The sequence below is a fragment of the Zalophus californianus genome, chromosome 11 (genome assembly GCF_009762305.2).
Source record: "Zalophus californianus isolate mZalCal1 chromosome 11, mZalCal1.pri.v2, whole genome shotgun sequence".
Lineage (NCBI taxonomy): Eukaryota > Metazoa > Chordata > Mammalia > Carnivora > Otariidae > Zalophus > Zalophus californianus.
Genome location: NC_045605.1, coordinates 96456545 through 96478943, shown reverse-complemented (window position 1 = coordinate 96478943; position 22399 = coordinate 96456545). Strand labels below are relative to the sequence as shown.

General features: G+C 40.2%; 1 protein-coding gene across 12 annotated transcripts in view; it reads left to right on the top strand.

Moving 5' to 3' along the window:
* Positions 1-22399, top strand: part of PHF21A (PHD finger protein 21A) — a 191625-nt gene that overhangs the window by 156841 nt on the left and 12385 nt on the right. For 9 of the 12 annotated variants that reach the window (XM_027578105.1, XM_027578111.1, XM_027578112.1 and 6 more), the window contains 5 exons: positions 13756-13854; positions 16366-16417; positions 17180-17259; positions 17733-17793; positions 20318-20481. In XM_027578105.1, the coding sequence (XP_027433906.1) occupies positions 13756-13854; positions 16366-16417; positions 17180-17259; positions 17733-17793; positions 20318-20481 (456 nt within the window). Of the gene's footprint in view, positions 1-13755; positions 13855-16365; positions 16418-17179; positions 17260-17732; positions 17794-20220; positions 20244-20317; positions 20482-22399 lie in introns of all 12 variants that reach the window. The other 3 variants (XM_027578115.1, XM_027578116.1, XM_027578113.1) reach the window with 1 other exon arrangement.

Sequence of the window (22399 nt, the reverse complement as noted above, 5' to 3'; positions counted from 1 at the left end):
ACATTTGGCCTCTTTCTACCTTTTTGCTATTGGGAATAATGCTGCTATGAATATTCATGTACAAATATTTGTTGCATATCTGTTTTCTAGTCCCTGGGGGTCTATACCTAAGTGGAATTGCTGGATCATGGAACAGTTCCGTTTTTACTGTTTCCAGAGCAGCTGAATCCTTTTCCATTCCCACCAGCAATGTATGAGCATACCATTTTCTCTGCATCCTTGGTAATACTTACTATTATTTTCTCTTCTTAAAAATTATAGCCATCCAGGCCACCTGGGTGGCTCAGTCGTTAAGCATCTGCCTTCAGCTCAGGTCATGATCCCAGGGTCCTGGGATTGAGCCCTGCATCGGGCTCTCTGCTCCACGGGAAGCCTCCTTCTCTCTCTCTCCTGCTCCCCCTGCTTGTGTTCCCTCTCTCACTGTGTCTGTCTCCGTCAAATAAATAAATAAAATCTTAAAAAAAAATTATAGTCATCCTAGTGGGTATGAAGTGGTATTGCATTGTGGTTTTGATTTGCATTTCATTAATTATTAAAATTGTTGGACATCTTGTGCTTGTTGGCCATTTGTATATTTTCTTTAGAGAAATATCCAGGTTCTTTACCAATTTCTATGTTAGGTTGTTTGTCTTTTTGTTGTTGAGTTGTAAGGGTTCTTTGTATAATCTGAGTACTAGACTCTTACCAGATTTGCAGGTATTTTTTTCCTCCCATTCTGCAGGTTGTCTTTTCACTTTTTTTTTTTTTCCTGGAAGCCTGTATTTTCCTCATTATATGGGTAGTGTCCTTTGATACACAAAACTATTTAATTTTGATGAAGTCCAGTTTTGATCTTTTTTCTTTTGTTGCTTATGGTTTTTATGTCACATCTAGGAATCTGTGGTCACATTTAAGAAAATGAAGATATACCCCTAATTTTTCTTCTAAGGAGTTGTATGGTTTTAGCTTTTATATTTAGGTTAGTAGTTCATTTTGACTTAATATTTGTACAGAATGTGAGATAAGGGCCCAGTTTCATTCTTTTGCATGTGGATATCCATTTCTTCTGGCACCGTTTGTTGAAGAGAATTTCCCCATTTGAATGCTCATGGCACTGTTATTGAAAACCAGTTGGCCATTGATGTATGGATTTATTTCTGGACTCTCAATCCTGTTCTGTTGGTCTGTAGATCTATCTTTGTGCCAGTACCGACCACGCTCTCCTAATTAGTGTGATTTTGTAGTAAGTTTTGAAATTGGGAAGTGTGAGTCCTCCAACGTTTTTCTTTTTGAATATTGTTTTGGCTATTCATGGTTCCTTGCAATTCCTACATGAATTTGAGAATTGGTTTTTTCAATTCTTCTGCCAAGAAAAGGCTGTTGGAATTTTAATAGAAATTATATTGAATCTGTAGGTTGCTTTGCATAGCATTGTTAACAATATTAAGTCTTCCGTTTCTTGAACATGGATCTCTTTCCATTTATTTAGGTTTTCTTTATTTCTTTCAGCAGTGGTTTATGGTTTGCAGTGCACAAGTCGTTTATCTCCTTAGTTAAATTTATTCCTAGATATTTTATTCTTTGAGATGCTATTATAAATGTAATTGTTTTCTTAATTTCCTATTACAATTGTTCATTACTGTTTATAACAATACAGCTGATTTTTGTGTTCATCTTGTACCTTGCAACTTTGCTGAGTTTCTGATTAGCTCTAGTAATTGTTTGTGGATTCTTTGAGATTTCTATATGTAAGATCACATCCTTTGCAAATAGAGATAGGTTTAGATTGTCCTTTTCCAATTTGGATGCCTCTTACGTCTTTTCTTGCCTAATTGCTCTGACTAGAACTTCCACCACAATGTTGAATAGCACTGATGGAAGTGGACATACTTCTCTTGTTTCCAATCTCAGAGGAAAAGCTTTCAGTCTTTTGCCATTGAGTATGTTAGCTGTGGTTTCTCATTAATGCCCTTTATAAAGCTGAGGAAGTTTCCTTCTATTCCTAGCTTTCTGAGTGTTTTATCATGAGTGAGTGTTCAGTTGCTTTTTCTGCATTAATTGAGATGGTCTTGTGTTGGGGGGGTTGCCCTCATTTATTAATGTGGTGTATTACACTCCTTTCATTCCTGGGATAAGTTCTACTTTGTCATGGTGTATCATCCTTTTATTTTTTTAAGAATTTATTTACTTAGTAGAGAGAGTACAAGCGCAGGGGAGAGGGGCACGGGGAGGGGCAGAAGGAGAGGGAGAGGAAGAGGGAAAGAATCCCAAGCAGACAGCACGCTGATTGCAGAGTACGACATGGGGCTCAGTCTCACGATCCCGAGGTCATGACTAGAACAGAAACCAAGAATTGGGGACTCAACTGACTGAGCTACCCAGCTGCCCCTGTATCATCCTTTTAATATGCTGTGAGATTCAGTTTGCTAGTATTTTATTAAGAATTTTTCACTACATTCATAAGGGACATTGGTCTGTATTTTCTATTTTTGGGGTGTCTTTGGCTTTGGTATCAAGGTAATACTGGCTTTATAGAACAAGTTAGAAAGTGTTAATTCTTCAAATGTTTGGTAGAATTCACCAGTGAAGCTGTCTGGTTCTGGACTTTTTGGGGAGGATTTTAATTACTGTTTCAATTTCTTTAGCTGTTACAGGTCTGTTGAGATTCTCCGTTTCTTTTTGAGTCAGTTTTGGTAATTTGTGTGTTCATAGGAATTTGTCCATTACACCTATATTATTTAATTTGTTGGTAATTCTTCAGTGTACTCTTTCCTAGTCCCTTTTATTTCTGTAAGATTGGTAGTAATGTCCCCACTTCTACTTATGATTTTTGTGATTTGTATCTTCTTTTTTTTTTTTTCTTAGTCTGTCCAACTAAATGTTTCTCAATTTTGTTGATCTTTTGAAAGAACCAACTTTTGGTTTCATTGATTCTGTTTTTTGTTCTCCATTTCATTTATTTCTACTGTAACTTTTATTATTTTCTTCCTTCTGCTAGCTTTGGGTTTAGTTCTTCTTTTTCTAGTTCCTTAAAGGTTTTTCTAGTTCTTTAAGGTTTAAAGTGAGGTTATTGGCTTGAGATCTTTCTTATTTTTAATGTAAACTGTTAGAGCTGTAAATTTCCTCCTGAGCACTACTTTCACTGCATCACATCAGTTTTGGTATATTGAGTTTTCATTTTTATTCTTCTCAAAGTATTTTCCAATTTCTCTGGCTATTTCTTCTTTGACCCATTGGTTGTTTAAGAGTGTGTTGTTAGGTTCCACATATTTTAAAGTTTTCCAGTTTTCCTTTATCCTTGATTTCTAGCTTCTTTATGTTGTAGTCAGAGAAGATACTTTGTGTTACTTAAGTCTTAAAATTTATTAAGATTTGTTTTGTGGCCTAAAACATGGTCTGTCCTAGAGAATGTTTCATGTATACTTAAGAATGTGTATTCTATTGTTGTTGAGTGAACTGTCCTTTATATGTCTGTTAGAGCTAGTTAGTTTATAGTGTTGTTCAAGTCCTCTGTTTCCTTACTGATCTTTATAAAGATTTGTTTATTTGAGAGAGAGCAGGAGGGGCAGAGAGAGAGGGAGAAGCAGACTCCCTGCTGAGCGGGGAGCCCAGTGCAGGGCTCAGTCTCAGGACCCTGAGATCATGACCTGAGCTGAAGTCAGATGCTTAACTGACTGAGACACCCAGGCACCCCTCCTTACTGATCTTTTATCTACACATTCTTTCTATTCTTTAAAGTGAAGTATTAAAGTCTCCAATTATTATTATAGAACTTTTATTTCTTCATTTCTGTCAAAACTTGCTTCACATATATGAGAATCTTTTGTTTGGTGCATATATATTTAAAATTGTCAGGGCGCCTGGGTTGCTGAGTCGTTAGGCGTCTGCCTTCGGCTCAGGTCATGGTCCCAGGGTCCTGGGATTGAGCCCCTCATCGGACTCTGTGCTCTTCCCTCTCCCACTCCCCCCGTTTGTGTTCCCTTTCTCACTGTGTCTCTCTCTGTCAAATAAATAAATAAATAAACCTTTAAAAAAATAAAAATAAAAAAATAAAATTGTCATGTCTTCTTCATGAATTGACCCTTTTATCAATATATAATGACCTTCCTTGTCTCCTGTAAAAACTTTTGACCCAAAGTGAATTTTGTCTGATACTAGTATAGCCATCCCTGAACCCTTTTGGTTACTATTTGCATGGAATATCTTTTTTCATTCTTTGACTTTCAACCTTTTTGTATCTTTGGCTCTAAGATGAGTCTATTATAGACAGCATATGTTTCAGATCATGTTTTTTTTTTATCCATTCTGTCACTCTCTGTCTTTTAATTGGTGGGTTTAACCCAGTTACATTTAAAGTGATTGCTGATAAGAAAGGACTTATGTCATTTTGCTATTTGTTTTCTACGTGTCTTAGGTTTTCTTTGTTCCTCGGTTCCTCCAATACTGCCTTTTTTTGTGTTTGGTTTTTCTTTCTAGTGCACACTTTTGATGCCCTCATTTCCTTTTCTGTATATATTTTAATTATTTTCTTAGTTGTTACCATAGGGATTATAGTTAACATTCATAAATTTTTAACAATTGAAATGATACCAGCTCAGCTTTTTTTTTTTTTAAAGATTTTATTTATTTATTTGACAGAAAGGGACAGCAAGAGAGGGAACACAGCAGGGGGAGTGGGAGAGAGAGAAGCAGGTTTCCCGTGGAGTAGGGAGCCCGATGCGGGGCTCGACCCCAGAACCTTGGATCATGACCTGAGCTGAAAGCAGACACTTAATGACTGAGCCACCCAGGTGCCCCTACCAGCTCAGCTTTAATAGTATACAAAAACTCTGTTCCTATACAGCTCTGCCCCCCCAGTTTATGTTGTTACTGTCACAAATTATATCTCTATACATTATATGCCCATTAATATAGGTTTATAATAATTGTTTTATGCATTTCTCTTTTAAATCCCATAGGAAACAAAAAGAGAAGTTACAGATCAAAGATACAATAATATTGGGTTCTATTTTTACCTGTGTAGTTTCCTTTACCGTAATTCTTATTTCTTTGTATGGCTTTAAGTTACTGTCTAGTGTCTTTTTATTTCAGCGTGAAGAACTCCCTTCAGCATTTCTTTTAGGTCAGATCTACTAACATTGAACTTCCTTAACTTTTTGCAGGATATAGCATTCTTGGTTGATAGTGATTTTCTTTCAGCACTTTATTTTTTTATTTTTTTTTAAAGATTTTATTTATTTATTTGACAGAGAGAGACACAGAGAGAGAGGGAACACAAGCATGGGGAGTGGGAGAGGGAGAAGCAGGCTTCCTGCAGAGCAGGGAGCCTGATGCGGGGCTCGATCCCAGGACCCTGGGATCATGACCTGAGCCGAAGGCAGATGCTTAACGACTGAGCCACCCAGGTGCCCCTTCTTCCAGCACTTTAAATATGTAATCCCACTACCTTTGGTCTCTGGTTTCTGGGGAGAAGTTGACTGCTAACCATATTGAGGACCTCTTGTATGTGATGCATCACATATGTCTTGCTGCTTTCAAGATTCTGCCTTTGGCTTTCAACAGAGTGACTACAAAGTGTCTCACTATGGATCTCTTTTATTTATTTATTTTTAATTTCTTTTTATGGCAACACAGATTTTATTTTTTTAAATTTTATTATTACTATTATTTTTTAAAGATTTTATTGATTTATTTGAGAGAGCGAGAACACACAACCAGGGGGAGGAGCGGAGGGAGAAGGAGAAGCCAACTCCCCGCTGAGCAAGGAGCCCAATGTGGGCCTTGATCCTAGGATGCTGGGATCATGACCTGAGTCAAAGGCAGATGCTTAACTGACTGACCCACCCAGGTGCCCCTATTTTATTATTTTTTAAGTTTTTATTTTAATTTCTGTTAGTTAACATACAGTATTATATTAGTTTTAGGAGTACAAAATAGTGATTCGACAGTTCCATACATCACCTGGTACTCATCACAACAAGGGCACTCCTTAATCCCCTTCACCTATTCACCTATTTAACTCATCCCCCACCCCCTGCCCTCTGGTAACCGTCATTTTGTTCACTATAATTAAGAGTTTATTTCTTCATTTGTCTTTCTCTCTCTTTTTTTCCCCTTTGCTCATTTGTTTTGTTTCTTAAATTCCACATATGAGTGAAGTCATATGGATTTGTCTTTCTCTGACTTATTTTGTTTAGCATTACATTCTCTAGATCTATCCATTTCATTGAAAATGGCAAGATGTCATTCTTTTTTATGGCTGAATAATATTTCATTTTATACACACACACACACACACACACACACACACACACACACACACACCCCACATTTCTTTATCCATTCATCCAACAAAGGGGTGCATGTATCCTTTTGAATTCCTGTTTTTGTATTCTTTGGGTAAATATCCAGCAGTGAGATTGCTGGACCATAGGGTCCTCAGTTCTGTTTTTAACTTTCTGAGGAACCTCCATACTGTTTTCCAGAGTGGCTGCACCAGTTTGCATTCCCACCAGTAGTGCAAGAAGGATCCTTTTTTTCCCCATCCTTGTCAACACTTATCGTTTCTTGTGTTTCTGATTTTAGCCATTCTGACAGGTGTGAGGTGATATCTCATTGTAGTTTAGATTTGCGTTTCCCTGATGATAGGTAATGATGAACATTTTTTCATGGGTCTGTTGACCATCTGGATGTCTTCTTTGGTGAAACGTCTGTTTATGTCTTCTGCCTGTTTTTTAGTTGGATTGTGTTTTGGGTATTGAGTTTTATAAGTTCTTTGTATATCTTGGATACTAACCCTTTCTCAGATATGTCATTTTAAATAGTGAAAGTTTTACTTTTTCCTTACCCACTTGGATGACTTTTATTTCTTTGTGTTGTCTGATTGCAGTGGCTAGGACTTCCAGTATTATGTTGAATAAAAGTGGTGAGAGTGGACATCCTTATCTTGTTCCTGACCTTAGGAGAAAAGCTCTTACTTTTTCCCCATTGAGGATGATGTTAGCTGTGGGTTTTTCATATATGGCCTTTATTATGTTGAGGTATGTTCCCTCTAAGCCTACTTCGTTGAGGGTTTTTATTGTGAATGGATGTTGTTGTACTTTGTCAAATGCTTTTTCTGTGTCTATTGAAATGATCATATGGTTCTCATCCTTTCTCTTGTTGATATGATGTATCACGTTGATTGAACCACCCTTGCAACCCAGGAATAAGTCCCTCGTGGTCATGGTGGTGAATGATTTTTTTAATGTATTGTTGAAATCAGTTTGCTAGTATTTTGTTAAGGATTTTGCATTCATGTTCATCACAGATATTGGCCTGTAGTTCTCTTTTTAAGTGGTGTCTTTATTCAGATCTGGTAACAGGATAATGCTGGCCTCATGGAATGAATTTGGAAGTTTTCCTTCCTTTTCGATTTTTTGGAATAGTTTGAGAAGAAAACGTATTAACTCTTCTTTAAATGTTTGATAGAATTCGCCTGTGAAGCCATCTGATCCTTTTGTTTATTGGGAGTTTTTTCATTACTGATTCAATTTCTTTGCTGGTTATTGGTCTGTTCAAGTTTTCTGTTTCTTCCTGTTTCACTTTTGGTAGTTTATATGTTTCTAGAAATTTATCCACTTCTAGGTTGTCCAATTTGTTGGCATAATACTTTTCATAATAATCTCTTATAATTGTATTTCTGTGGTTTTGGTAGTTACTTCTCTCATTTGTGATTTCATTCATTTGGGTCCTTTCTCTTTTTTCTTGATAAGTCTGGCTAAGGGTTTATCAATTTTATTGATTTTTTTCAAAGAACCAGCTCTGGGTTTCATTGGTCTGTTCTGTTGTTTTTTTTAATTTCTATATCATTTATTTCTGCTGCAATCTTTATTATTTCCTTCTTCTGCTGGTTTTAGATTTTGTTTGCTCTTCTTTTTCTAGATCCTTTAGGTGTAAGCTTAGATTATTTGAGATTTTTCTTACTCCTTGAGGTAGGCCTGTATTTGCTATATACTTCCCTCTTAGAACCACTTTTGCTGTATCCCAGAGGTGTTAGAATGTTTTCATTTTAATTGATTTCCATGTACTTTTTTGTTTCTTCCTTTATTTCCTGGTTGACCCATTCATCGTTTAGTAGCATGTTATTTAACCTCCATGATTTTGTGGTCTTTCCAGATTGTGGTTGACTTCTGTTTTCATAGCATTGTGGTCAGAAGAGATGTGTGGTATGACTTCAGTCTTAAATTTGTTGAGGCTTGTGTTGTGGGCTAATATGTGACCTATTCTGGAGAATGTTTTGTGTGCACTTGAAAAAAATGTGTATTCTACTGTTTTAGGATGAAATGTTCTGAATATATCTGTTAAATCCATCTGTTCCAATGTGTTATTCAAAGCCACTGTTCCCTTGTTGATTTTCTGTTTGGATGATCTGCCCACCAATATAAGTGAGGTGTTAAAGTCCCCTATTACTATTGTATTATTATTGATTAGTTCATTTATGTTTATTATAAACTGTTTTATGTATTTTGGTGCTCCTGTGTTGGGTGCATAAATATTTACAGTTGTTCTATCTTCTTGTTGGATTGTCCCCCATATTATTATATAGTGTCCTTCTTTGTCTCTTGTTACAGACTTTGTTTTAAAGTCTTTTATCTGGGGCTCCCAGGTGGCTCAGTCAATTAAGCGTCCGATTCTTGGTTTCAGCTCAGGTCATGATCTCTCAGGGTTATGAGATGGAGCCCCGCATCAGGCTCTGCACTGGGTGTGGAACCTGCTTAAGATTCTCTCTCTCCCTCTCCCTGTGCCCTTCCCCCCACATGTGCACGCTCATACACTCTCTTTCTCTCTCAAATAAATCTTTAAAGTCTTTATCTGATAACAAATATTGCTACTCTGGCTTTCTTTTGACATCCATTTCATTTGCATGATAGATATTTCTCCATCCCCTCACTTTCAGTCTGGTGGTGTCTTTAGGTCTAAAATGAGTCTCTTGTAGGCAGCATATAGAGGGGTCTTGTGGGAGAGGGAGAAGCAGGCTTCCCACCAAGCAGGGAGCCCGATGCAGGGCTCGATCCCAGGACCCTGAGATTATGACCTGAGCCGAAGGCAGACGCTTAACGACTGAGCCACCCAGGCGCCCAACAATGTGGTTTTTAAGAAGAACACAATGACCTTTATATTCAAAAACATTGGATTTTTTTTTTTTTTCAGAAGTCAGTGTCAGTTAATTTGGTAGTTTAGGTGATATGAGAGCACTGTCTCCCACAGGTTTATGCTTGGGGGAAGGGTGGGGGTAGTGGAAAACGGCACCTGCCAGCTCCTTTGTTTTTGGAGAAGTCCCCAACATGCTCCAAAATCAGTATTATATTGTATGATCAGTATGAACAGATCTGTCTCCCATTTGACCCAAGTGTTGTGCACATTGCCATTTTTATTTTGCCTCTTGGCTCAGGCTGCTGTCCCTTTAAGGGTGTTGACCCAGCTATCACTCACCCTCCTGGTTTGCTCAGTGCTGAGTCAGCTGACTTTTAAAGCTCCAGGCTCCAAGTCCCACTGGTTTAAAAAACTTACGGAATTCAGCCCCGTTTTTGAAGCCAAACATTATGGGGCTCAGTCTTCCCCATGTGAGCTCCCTGGTGTGAGGGCCCATTTCTCTGCCATCTCCATGCGCACAGTTCCCTCCCTCCTGCAGGTAACCTCCCTCCACCTTTCTGAACTTCCTAACCTTTCAGATCCAGCTTCTTCTGTATATTTAGTTGGGGAGTTTGTTCTTCCAGTCTTCTGATTGCTCTCTGGTTTATTGACTTAGACGTGTTTGATATCTAATTGTAAATGTAGGGACAGGGAGAGCTCGGGGTCCTTCTATTCTGCCATCTTCCCCCAGACCGTGAATCTCTTTTAGTTTATTCTATATGGATGTCAGTGAGCTTCTTGGATGTGTAGATTCCTGTCTTTCATCAAATTTGGGAAGTTTTGAGCTGTTATTTCTTCAAGTATTATTTCTGCTTCTTTCTCTGTCTCTCCGCTCCCCATGGGAGTCCATAATGCATATGTTGATAATGTCCCACAGATCCCTTAGGCTCTGTTCATTTTTCTTCATGTTTTTCCTTTCTGTTCCTCAAACTGGATAATTTCAATTGTCCTATCTTGAAGTTCACTGATTGTTTCTTTTGCCTGAACCCCTCTAGTGAATTTTTCATTTAAGCTTTTATACTTTTCAGCTGCAGAGTTTCTATTTGGTTCCTTTCAATAATTTCTGTCTCTCTATTGGTAGTCTCTTTTTCATGGGGAATTGTTCTTCTGGTTTCTTTCAGTTCTTTGTCCATGGTTTCCATTAGCTCTTTGAGCATATTTAAGACGCTTAGTCTTTCTCTAAAGAGTCCAATGTCTTGGTTTCCTTAAGGCCAGTTTCTGTTGATTTCTTTTTTTCCTACTATGGGCCATACTTTCCTGTTTCTTTGTATGCCTTCCAATTTTTTGTTAAACTGTTCATTTTGAAATTACAGTGTGATAACTCTGGAAATTAGATTCTCCTCCCACCCCAGAGTTTGCTGTTATTGATTGTTGAGGTCTGTTTAGTGCCTTTTCCAAACTGTTTTTGCAAAAACTGTATTTCTTGTCATGTATAGTCTCTGAAATCTCTGTTCTGTTGTCTCGGGTCAGCTAGTGACCTGACAGATTTCCTTAAACAACTGGAGCCAAAAAGACATGATAATAATAATAATAATAATAATAATAATAATAGCAACAACAACTAAATTAAAAAAAAAACAAACCCTTCCTATATTTGCAGATTGGCTCTGAACAGGAGTATTCTTCAGTGCTAAGCCAGGCTGTCTATAACCCTAGCTTAGCCTTCACCTCTTTCTGGGACAGAGCTCAAAGATCAGCCAGAGGTATAAGCCTAGGGTTCTCTCACATCTTTTCTGAGCATGCATCTAGTCCTGGGAATATGCACTACACTCTGGATTCCCCAGCATATGTGATACCCCTTCAAAGCCCTTACTCTTACAAGAATCTCCCTCCTCAGTCTCCTCCTTCCCAGGCCTTTTGGTCTGTCTGCCGTATACTCCATCCACCATCCCTTGCACCAGGTGACTATGGGTAACATGTCTTTAGATGCTTTCATCAGAAGCCACCCCAAAAGCCACTTTCAGCCTAAGGTGGGCAAAATGAAGGTCAGCCTCTGTACCAGTCCTCAGGGAACCATCAAACAGGTCAAAATGCACAACCACAAGTTTTTGAGAACAAGGTCCATGTTGCTTCCCTTGGCACCACAAGCCACACTAGGAACACAGGGTTCCATCCCCAAAGCCTCTGTCCAAGCTGTGGAATGGGGATTTGTAGATAGGTAAGGAAAAATGCTTTCTTAGTGAAATTTAGCAGCCTCTTTCTTCAGTAAGTGTCCCCCTGGTTGCTATAAGGTTTTTATTAGACTCCAGAATTCTAAAAAGTTGATTCTGTTTTTGCCAGCTTAATGATTGCTTCAGTGGAAGGATTAATTCTTAGAGCTCCCTGTTCTGCCATTTCTCTCACTCCCCCAACCTTAATGTTTTGGGTTTGTTTTAAGCAGCTTAAAACAACAAATATTTATTATCCCATATAGCTTATGAGGGTCAGGAATCAACCTGCATCCTAGCTGGGTGCTTCTGGCTCAAGGCCTCTCGTAAGTTTGCATTCAGACAGGTTGGCCAGGGCTGTAGTCAAGGCTCAACCTGGACTGGATAGCTCCCTTCCAAACTCAGTCACGTGGTTGTTGGCAGGCCGCACTTCACACTGGCTGTTGGTGGAGGTGCCTCAGTTGCCCACCACACGGACCTCTGCATAGTGCTGCTCGCAACATGGCCTGGTTTCCCCCAGAGCAGTAGCTCCATGAAAGAAATACATCTCCCAAGTGTTTTGATTGTGTTATTTATTTATTTATTTATTTTGGATGCTTTTTGTGTTCTTTATCCAACCCTGAGATAATTGTACTCTTCTTGAATGAGAGAGAAAATCTGAACCCTGGGTAATTTCTTAGCGGAGAGGAACTGGTTTGCCCTTCCCCAGAGGCATTACCACTACGTGTGTCACTCAGCCGTAGAGATGGAACCAAGAGACCCCCAAGGAACTTCACATAGCCTTGGAGGAGCAGCAGACCCTTCCACTTGACCTCTTATGCCCCCTCCCTCAGACCCCTGCCCTTCCTTACTCAGAAAGCCATGAAAATAAGCTTTCTGGACACCCAGAGCCTTAAAGATAACACTATAAACTACTTTTCCATTGTGTCCCCTTGTAGTGTGTTCAGTGGTTTGTTTTATGTAGGAAATATGTCCTTTTTGGTTAAAAAATGTATGTGAGAGGTGAAGTGAGTGATTCTTCTGGAAGGCATTGTACTAGGCACAGAGGACTGTAAAAAATGTGTGTAGAATAATGCCTGCTCTCAAGTAGCTTATCATATAGAGGAGGAAATAGGACAGGGAATTGATGAAAAATAAAATATCAGGCAGCATTTGTGCCCCAGAACAGTGGCTGCCGCAGTATTGATAAGGCAGATGCTAGCATTCTCTTAAAGTAATAAGAGAAGCAGAAAGAAAATATGGAAGTGGCTAGGAAAGAAGTGAAAGATCTTTGTGATTGTATTTGTTTTTCAGATCTGGTAGCATATTTCACAGCATAATGATTTTTGAGAACTTTTGATGTCCTGCTTATAGGACCGAAGCTTCTTCCTCGTCAATAATCAGCTTCATTCTCATTTAATTCTTGCTGACATACAGAAAGACAGCATCCACATTTTTTTAATTTGAAAAAGTAAATTAGGTTCGTGTTCACAGTTTTATATCCACTGTTCTAATATCATATCAGTATTTACAGAGGGGTTCATAAAATGAATTAGCCATTGAGTCATAATAAGAATAGTAATGCAAGCCCAGTCTACCGATTTGCTAGCTACCATTTGTACTTAGATGATAATGCTACTGGTGTTCTTTTGTTTGAATGGTTGCATCTGGAAGACAAGGTTCGGGGTAATCAGAGTGTCAGCCTCTTGCAAGATGACCTTTCCTTGGCAAGTTCATCTCTCCTCTGATGAGTGATATAGGCAGGTGTTAAATATCCCAAGTGAGGGTAGTTCTGCATGTTCTCGTAGGTTATGATTGGAATTGGAAATAGGAAGTATATGTAAGATTTTTTTTTTACATTATTCAAATCTTTTTTTTTTTAAAGATTGTATTTATTTGAGAGAGAGAGAGAGAGCACATGAGAAGGGGGAGGGAGAGGGAGAAGCAGACTCTCCGCTGAGCAAGGAGCCCGATACAATGCGAGACTCGATCCTGGGACTCCAGGATCATGACCTGAGCGGAAGGCAGTCACTTAACCAACTGAGCCACCCAGGCGCCCCACATTATTCAGATCTTAAGAGTGCTGTGGACTGGAGTTTGACCCATATGTAACAAGAGTGGGCTTGTGGGCTTGCTTCTGGAAAACTGCCCCTATATTCTAAAATATAGTGAAATAGAGCAACCTATACTCATTTTTATACATAGGAATTAAACTGTGGATTTTTCTTTTTGTATAATTTAGACTGTTGTAGTTATAGATTCATATCTACTCTAGTTACACAATTTAATTATTTCAGCTGGGGCCTTACATTTTATTTTCCCCCTTCCAAAATGTAATCCATATTGCCTCCTTTATTAATATGTTTCCAATTTGAGTATGTTCTTCTTTTCTTCCTCGTTGGCTACAGTTAAGCTGTGTTTTCATTTTTTTAATAAAAAGTGAATTCTAAATTTTCATTTAATTTTTCTTCCCTAGACAATTAAATCCCACACAGAAACAGATGAGAAACAAACAGAGAGCCGTACCATCACTCCACCTGCTGCACCCAAACCAAAACGGGAGGAGAACCCTCAGGTAGGCTTAGCCCTCCAAAGGCATGGTTCAGTCTGTGAGATGTAACTTATTCTCACAAACCAGGAGGGCGACTTGCTCTCTGAGTCACTTGATTGTCCTTTTCTTGTGCTTCCTCACTGTTCAATAATGTATTGCCAAGTCGGTTTGGCCTAAAGCAGAATAAGAGTGTGGCCTGGAGTGTCTGTGAGCTGGCATACAGCATTTCAGGCAATGTTACAAATTTGAAATGTAAGATTAATGATCATTTTCCCATGTATTCCTCATGATAATTATGTTTTGTTTGTCTCAGCCAACACTTCTAAGAGGTCCATCCGGTTCACTCAGTTAAGGTTTATTTATGTTATCGATTATAGTTGTTATATGTGCATTTTTGTTTCTACCATTGCATTGCACCTGATTCCCAAACCCCAAATGAATCAGTAACCCAAAAGTTGTTCATTGAAGCCTAAAAGTAGGGATGAAAATAATAACATCTGTACTACAATTCAGGATAGAGTTAAAAACTTACGTAGCAAACAGGACTGGTACAAGTACACAATGTGAATTTGTGTGTCCCCTTAGACAAGAGAATTTTTTAGTTTGGCTCTTGTATAAGCAGCTCTAAAAGAAAAATGTGGACAGGTAATATGATGATGAATATCTGATAGTTGGATTTTATTAGACCAGCAGTCTATTTCCTTCTGTCCTCAGTGCATTCTTTTTAATGAAACCATGTCAGATAGTGGCAGGAAGCTATCAAAACTTCATGTCATTTTTTTAAAGCAGTGATTTACTAAGTTAAGCCAGTTCAGGTTTTTCTAAAACAAGCCCAAATTATAATTCTTTCTGATATGAAATGGATTTGTTTTTAATTTATCTGTAAAGAAGGGGCCAGAACTTGAACCAGAAAGAAGTACCAGTGATGCAAATTGCTGAGGAACTTGTGAAGTCATCCACAAAATTAGCAAAGGAAAAGGATATCTTACGTTGGTGGCCCAGTGTGGGCGAGCGGGCACCACTACAATGTATAGTGGTGGATATTCCACCTTATAATTGGACAGAATCACTGCCATAAAGAGAATAAATTAGTTTTTGGTACATGTGTGATACAGAATGAGGCAAAAGTTCTTGACAACTTTTTATTCTCTTTATCACTGAAAATCTGTTCCAGAGGAGAGGAGATTTTGTTTTTATTTAATAATTTTTTGTGTGAGCTTGAACTAGACTGGCAAAGATGAGTTGGATGTGACTGGTCAAGAAGAGTACTGTCACTTGATTAAAAGAAGGTGCATCTGAATGTCAAACCACACACTGGTTTACAAACAGAGAACAGTTGGTGGACAGCCTTCTAATCTTGATCAGGTTGTGAAGAATAGTGAAAAGCAGGAATGTAGTTAATTGGCAGTCAGAAAGTATATGGCGTTTCAACATGCAGTGTGGCAAATGGGCAGCAAATCTAAGAGTGTTTTTCCTTACTAAAGTACGCTGGCTGTTGGGGGATAGGCTCCCACCTAAGTTTTTGAAATAAGAAATAAAATAAAAAAATTTCTTCAGAACCCTGAGGATACCAGTAAAGGACACTTCTGTGTTCTCAAGTGGCTTGTTCAGGGACTGTTTCTTCCTAAAACACTCAGTATCTTAAAGAGCTTGAATCTATCACTCTGGGCCAAAACATCATGGTATTGAATGTTGAAGGTAAGCTATCAGGATTTTTAAAGACCACATGGTGATATAAGCAATTCTGTAGGAATATGTCCTAACAATTGATGATATTCTTTATTGATAATAATCAGTGAGAGAAATTGATGATCTGTTATTTGGCATATTTAGCAACCACATGCACATGAAGACATACTGTCAGACCACATGCAACTACAGAGCAAAATAGGGATTAGTTTGTTGCTCTCTCCAACTTTAAGCATCTAATGTTCCAGCTTTGGGGTTCAGTATTCTAATCAGTTTAACTTCTGTTGGAGCGCTGAGAGTGGTCTCCAAAGAGAGATTCCTCCATAATTTTTAGGTCCGTGTTTGATTTAAAAATGGTAATATTAAGCAGAATCATCTGCTCTTGTTCCTAAAATTCATTTAGCTTTGAGTTAGCATTGTCCAGTCACTGGTAGTAAAAATGTAAGAAACCCTTGCCTGCTGTGACAAGTGAAGTACTTAGCATCTGGAGCTTGTTGTATGGGAGGCTCTTTGTCACCCTCTGCATGCTTTTTGAATATGAAATCCTCTTCCTTGTAAGAGGATTTTTCTGGGGGAAAAAAAAAAAACTTAGGGCACTCAAAGACGCTGATTTCTGTTATTGAGAAAGTGGAAGATGCAGGCCCCCGACCTTCTCTTTTGATCCTTATAAGACCAGAAAGCCTCCAGAGTGGCCCTGGAAGGTCTGTTCTTTGGTCACCTGAACCTGGCCTCCTTCCTTCAAGCAACCAGCCCATTGGGCTGGCTTTGCCAAGAAGTCTAACTAGGAACATGCATTTGACTTTGTGAGAACCCAAACTGAAGTACATTCTTGTTTCTCTGGCACAGAAACTTGCCTTCATGGTGTCTCTAGGATTGGTAACACATGACCATCTAGAAGGTAAGAGAAGATAATTCATGGTCCTGCCTTGCTTCTGGCCCAGAGCTTTGTTCTTGAAAATAGTGTTGAATTTATTGCTAGAATGTAGAACACTGGAATGCCAATAGAGTATGGTTCAGCTAGTGTGGACTTTCTTTCCTTTGGAGTCAAACTTGCCTTTCCTCTATCTGACGTTCATCCCCTCCCCTCCCTGTTGTCATCCACACTGCTGTCCAGGGGAGACCCCCCAGCTGCCTCTATGACTTCTGTTCACTTTAGAGGAACTCTTTTTTTTTTTTTTTCCTGACAGCACGAAGTATCAAATGCCCCTCTGACAAATCTTTGTCTGTATTTTTCAATCACTCTGGGTTATTCGAATCTTAAGAACAGTTACAAAGCTACACCTGTCCTATTATTTAACTCAAGACTGGTGAACTATGGTTACTCAGTCTAGGTCTGTGGATAAAGTTCATCCACACCTGTATTCCAGTGAACTACAAATAGATGAGGACAGCTTGTTTATATGTGTTGGCTGCTGTTAAGCTCTGGGTCACAGAGAGCCACACTGTGGGACAGCATGGTCTTGCTTTCTGAGAGGTGAGAGTAGATGGTCCTACACCTTTCTTCCCAGCAGTGTGCTTGCCTCTGCTGAGGCTGCTGTGAAACAGAGGGATGTGCCCCCATTTCTGATTTGTCATGGGAAAACTAAAAGATAAACAGTGAAGTTCAGTTTTTGAGGTTCTCTATATCTCTCTTCTAATTCAAACCTTTTGCTTTCCCAAGAAATCCAAAGCAAGAGGCAAGAGCGAAAAAGAAGAACAACAGCAAATCCAGTATACAGCGGAGCAGTCTTTGAGCCAGAGGTATTCCTGGCCAGAACTTGGCCCTCCCCTCACAGTTCTAGTTTTATTTATGAATTTTTTCATCTCCTCCCATCTGAAAACCTACCGAGGAACAGTACCCTGATTATACTTGGCCAGCTTTTTGAAATGATGGGTTTTTCTCTGGCTAATCATACTGTTTCATTTTTATTATTTACTGCTTTCCCCTTAGTTTTTTCCGTAAGTTTGAGCAAATACAAGCCTACCTTAAAAATTTAACTCATCTTGGCTTCAACACAGCTGTCATCTGAAGCAGAGGCAGACCTCTCTGGAATATTCTGTTCTCTCAGAGCCAAGTATATATAATAGAGCCCGTTGGCACTGAGACCTTGGGGTGACTTGCACTCAGTTGTTGGCGTGTTGACAGGCATGCCGTGCTTGGTCTCTAGCTTGTGCCAGTATTAGTAGTAACCATGCTATTCAACTAGTTACCTTTCCCTCTTCAATCCTCAAAGCGTAAGAAGAGTGCAGTCACATACCTGAACAGTACAATGCATCCTGGGACCCGGAAGAGAGGTGAGTACCTTTTTGTAGCTCTCCCTCGCTGTTGCTTCTGCTTTCTGTGTCGTGTTTCTTCCCCCTACTTCCTCCCCTTGTCCTAGAGCCTAACTCCTAAATCCCTTGAACATAGTTTTGTTGTTGTTGTTCTCTGAAAATGGGGGAAGAAGAGAGTGATATTTCTCCTTAGAGTTCTGTATCCTGAATCGCAAGCTTCCTTTCTTAGGATTCTGGCAAAGCTGACTCAAGGAAATGGCTTAATACAGCATTTCTGCCCCAGGCCCACCAGGCTGTCCATGAATAGCACAGCGAACAGAACATTGTGTGAAAGGAAGCATTTTAGCATCTCTGAGCAGAACAGAGCCTGCTGTTGCCAAGGTGTTCTTAGTAGTGTCTAAGTCATCCTGCTGCCGGCGAGACCAGAGCATGACTCGGGTTTCTGTGAGCTGCAGACTTTCCAGGAAGGAGAGACGTAGCCACACTGAGAACTTAGAATCTATGAGTTGAGGGCATCTCCAGCTAAGGAAGCGAGGTCATGGTCGAAACAGGCTCCCCGAAGTAGAAGTTCCTAAAGAGCACCGTCCCCATATTTCAGGCTTTGGGGCGCAGCTGGTGCCCCTTACTTGTGGGCGGGGCAGAGGCAGCAGCCCTCCTTGCAGGTCTGAGTAGGTCTTAACAGCTCTGAGTTTGAGCTCATAAACAAGGTTCTGAAATTTGTTCTTTGATGTTAGTAATACATCCCAAGGTCCTTTTCTCCACATGATGATGTGTCCCTGAATTACATTCCAGGCTAGAAAGGTTGCAGAACAAGTAGAGTAGCATACTAATTTTTGCATAAGCACACACTGTCTCAGAGCTCTTGGAAGCCTAGGAGGTCATCCCGACCCTTGCGGCAGGGCTGCCAACTGTACCATTACCACCTCCTCACCCAAAAGAGAGAGTGTACCTGCCCTCAGTGACCCATTATAATGTTTCATTACCTACCTGTCCTTTAGGTGGCAAAAAAATATTTCCATGGGAAACCCTACATCGTTGCTTCCTATTGATTCCTGGGCCACAGTAACCAGTGTCGTGGGTTATTTTTTGTTGTTTTATTTTTGGCAATTTTTAGTGACCTCTGACCTAGTTCTCAGAAAGGAGCCCCCAGTCAGAAGCCACAGTTAATTGGTGTGCTGGTGGGGAGTATCTGCTAAGAGGACAGGGGTTAAATGAGCCAGAAAGACCTTGGCATCACTTGCCAAGGTCAGAGGATGAAAGCCTGTATTCACAATGCCTAGATGTGCCTTCTGTGGGTAAACAAAGAGCATTCATCTTTCACTTCCCCTTTGGGCAGCCCTAAATTCCCTGTCTTTGTACTGCAGACATTGCCAGTTTAACACAGATAGGTAATATTTGTGTAATGTCTGACAGAATCATGACTCTTGTGCATAATCCTGATATAAATTATAACTGTTGGCAAAGTTGTGAACCTTTCACCAGTGCTTGTAGGCAGTTGTGTGCCTCTCTGGCTTTTTTTTTCCCCCTTTGCCGTGCTGAAAGTATACTTTTGATCACTCAAAGCTTAGAAGCTTTGATCCTGGCCCTTCTGACAAGGACCCTGGCTTAGATGTATCATAAAGCAGGAGTGGTTGACCAGTCTTGCCACACCCATCAGAGTCCATTTATAGATCCTCTGTAGCCTCGAGGCTTGATTCCCAGTGCTCTTGTTCCGGTCAGTCTTTCAGCAGCCTTGCTGATGGCAGGGCCTTTTCTTAGATTTGGTGACAGGCCCCAGTCCTTAGACATGTAGTTCACTAGAGTGTTTGTGACAGAAGCGGGGAGACAGTTCTTGATCATCTGGGGAGGGAATCTGGCTCCAGACATACCTAAAATCATTGTCAAGCTCAGATCATTTTTTTAGCTCTTAGGTTCCAGCTAGTCCCAGAACATATTTCTCACTAGTTCTACTAGCAAGGGGTAAGAATAGTTAACTTGAGTTTTGCCTCCTCAGTTTGCCTTTCTCCACCCTCACAAGCAGTGAAATGACCAAAATATAGATAGGAGAGAAAAGGAAAAGCAGAAATCCTAAATAAATCCATTTGTGGGACCAGGGAATCATTAATGATTATAAGGATGATGGTTACAGAGAAACCTTAGAGAACAATATGTAGAAGTGGGAGAATAAACTCTTACTCCTAGCTGTGGCCCTCTTTGAGCTTTGACATCTTGTTCTCACGCTAGAAATCTCAAATCATAATAGTCCAGGAGTGTCACCTTGATCCACCCAAGGCCAGGCCCTTTGACATGACGCAGGCCTCCTGTCATTCTCCAAGGCTCTCTTATCCTCCTTTCTTTTGAGACTCATGCAGTTGTTTCTAATGACATTTAAATCTTTGCTTCACTTCCTCTCTTTGGGACTGTTGTATTAACCTTCTGTCTGCTACCTCACTTCCTTTTCCATGCTAGCCAATGAGGAACACTGGCCAAAGGTATGTAAGATCATTTTTCCCCCTTTCTTTCCCTCCCCCTTTTTTCCCTTTTGTTCCCTTCTCTTGGTATATAGGTCGTCCTCCAAAATACAATGCAGTGCTGGGGTTTGGAGCCCTTACCCCAACATCCCCCCCATCCAGTCATCCTGACTCCCCTGAAAATGAAAAGACAGAGACCACATTCACTTTCCCTGCACCTGTTCAGCCTGTGTCCCTGCCCAGCCCCACCTCCACAGACGTAAGTAACTTGGGAAAAGCGTGCTCTCTTTCTGAGAGCTTAAATTGGGGAAACCGTTATCATGTGTTGTCTCCTTACCAGCTGCATCTCCTTGACTAACCCTGGAACAGCAGTATTCCCTACAGGACCCTGTATACCATGTAAGGCAGCTTTCTGCCAGGGCCCCAGGTCCTGCCATGTCCTTGAGAATCACCTACATCAGGAGGCTCAGTCAGAGTTTTTAAAATCTGGATTTGATCTGCTGTGAATGAGTTCTCAGGAAGGGGGATGGGGTGGGAAGTCAGCTCATATACTTTAAAGGTGCTCAGGTTTCCATCGTCTGTGTTTCGGGGTGAGGAAAAGGAACAGGGTGCACTTTCCCCCAGCAGTCCTTGTTTCCTGCTTCAAGTAGAATTCAAGAAGTGGAAAACTTTTCTTTCAAGCAGCTTTATTCAGCAGAATTGATCAAACAGGTTCCTGAAAACGTTTAGTGGCCCTGCATGTAGAAACTGCAGGATGGTAAACTAGTACCCTGAGATTTGGGGGGTTTTTTTGTTTGTTTTTATTTTACTTATTTTTATGCTTTTGATTTTAATTCTAGTATAGTTATCATAAAGTGCTATATTAGTTTCAGGTGTACAGTATCGTGATGCAACAATTGGATACAGTACTCAGTGCTCATCATGATAAGTGTGCTCTTTAATCCCCTTTACCTATTTCCCCCAGCCCCCCACCCACCTCCCCTCTGGTGACCATCAGTGTGGTTCTCTCACAGGCGCCCAAAGATTTTAAATGAGCATTTACAAAGCAGTGAGTTTAGTCAGCAAACACTTCCTGAACACTCCTCCGCTGAGCAAGTGCTGTTGTTGAGGCTGGGGATAGAACAGGGAACAAAACCAACTCCCTGCCCTCAAGGAGCCCCTATTACAGGGCCAGAGGCCAGCAATAAGCAAAGGAACACATAAAAGGTAATGATAAGTGCTGTAAAGAACACTGGGGCAGAATAAGGGCGATAGGACATAATGGCAGCCGGCTCCTGTTTTATGAAGAGAGGGAAGAGAGCTGCTCTGGCAGGAAGTAGAAGGTGTGAGAGTAGATCATGGGGAGCGTGTTCCATGCAGAGGGAACAGCAATGCAGAAGCCGTGAGGTAGGCACGTACATGGTGTGGAGGAAAAGCTAGAAGGCCAGGACAGCAGGGCAGAAGGAGTGCGGAGATTTGGGGAGATGGCACCCCAGAGGTAGCAGGGCCCAGGGTGCAGGGCCTTGGGGCTTTTACTTGGAGGGAGATGGGGGAAATCACTGGAGGGCCTTGAGGAGAGGAGTGACGTTAATTTTTCAACTTTTTATTTTGAAAAATTTCAAACTTACGGAGAAGTTGGAAGAAAATACAAAGAACAAATATATACCTTCCACCCAGATTCACTGGTTATTACCATTTTGCCACATATGCTCCCCCACCACCACACACACATTTTGCTGAACTAGTTAAGAAGTTGCAGACACCATGAATCTTTACCCGAAACCCTTCAGCATGTATCTTCTAAGAACAAAGATATTCTCTGATACAGTCACAATGCAGTTATCAAATTGAGGACACTTAATATTGAGTAAATATTATTCTATAATATATATTCCATAGTCAGGTTTCTCTAGTTGTCTCAATAATTGCTTTAGGGGCACTTTGTTTTTTCTGCTCCAGAATCCAGGTTAAGATCACTCTTGATATTTGTTGCCATGGTATTGTCTCTTTCGTCTCCTTACTCTGGAGCAGTTTCTCAGCTTTTCTTTGTCATTCATGACATCGGCATTTCTTAAAAGGTAGGCCAGTTTCTGTGTAGAGTGTCCCTCCATTTGGATGATCTGATTGTTTCCTCAGGAGTAGACTCGGGGTATGCATTTTTGTAGGAACACTAAATATGAGATGGTGAGTCCTTTTCA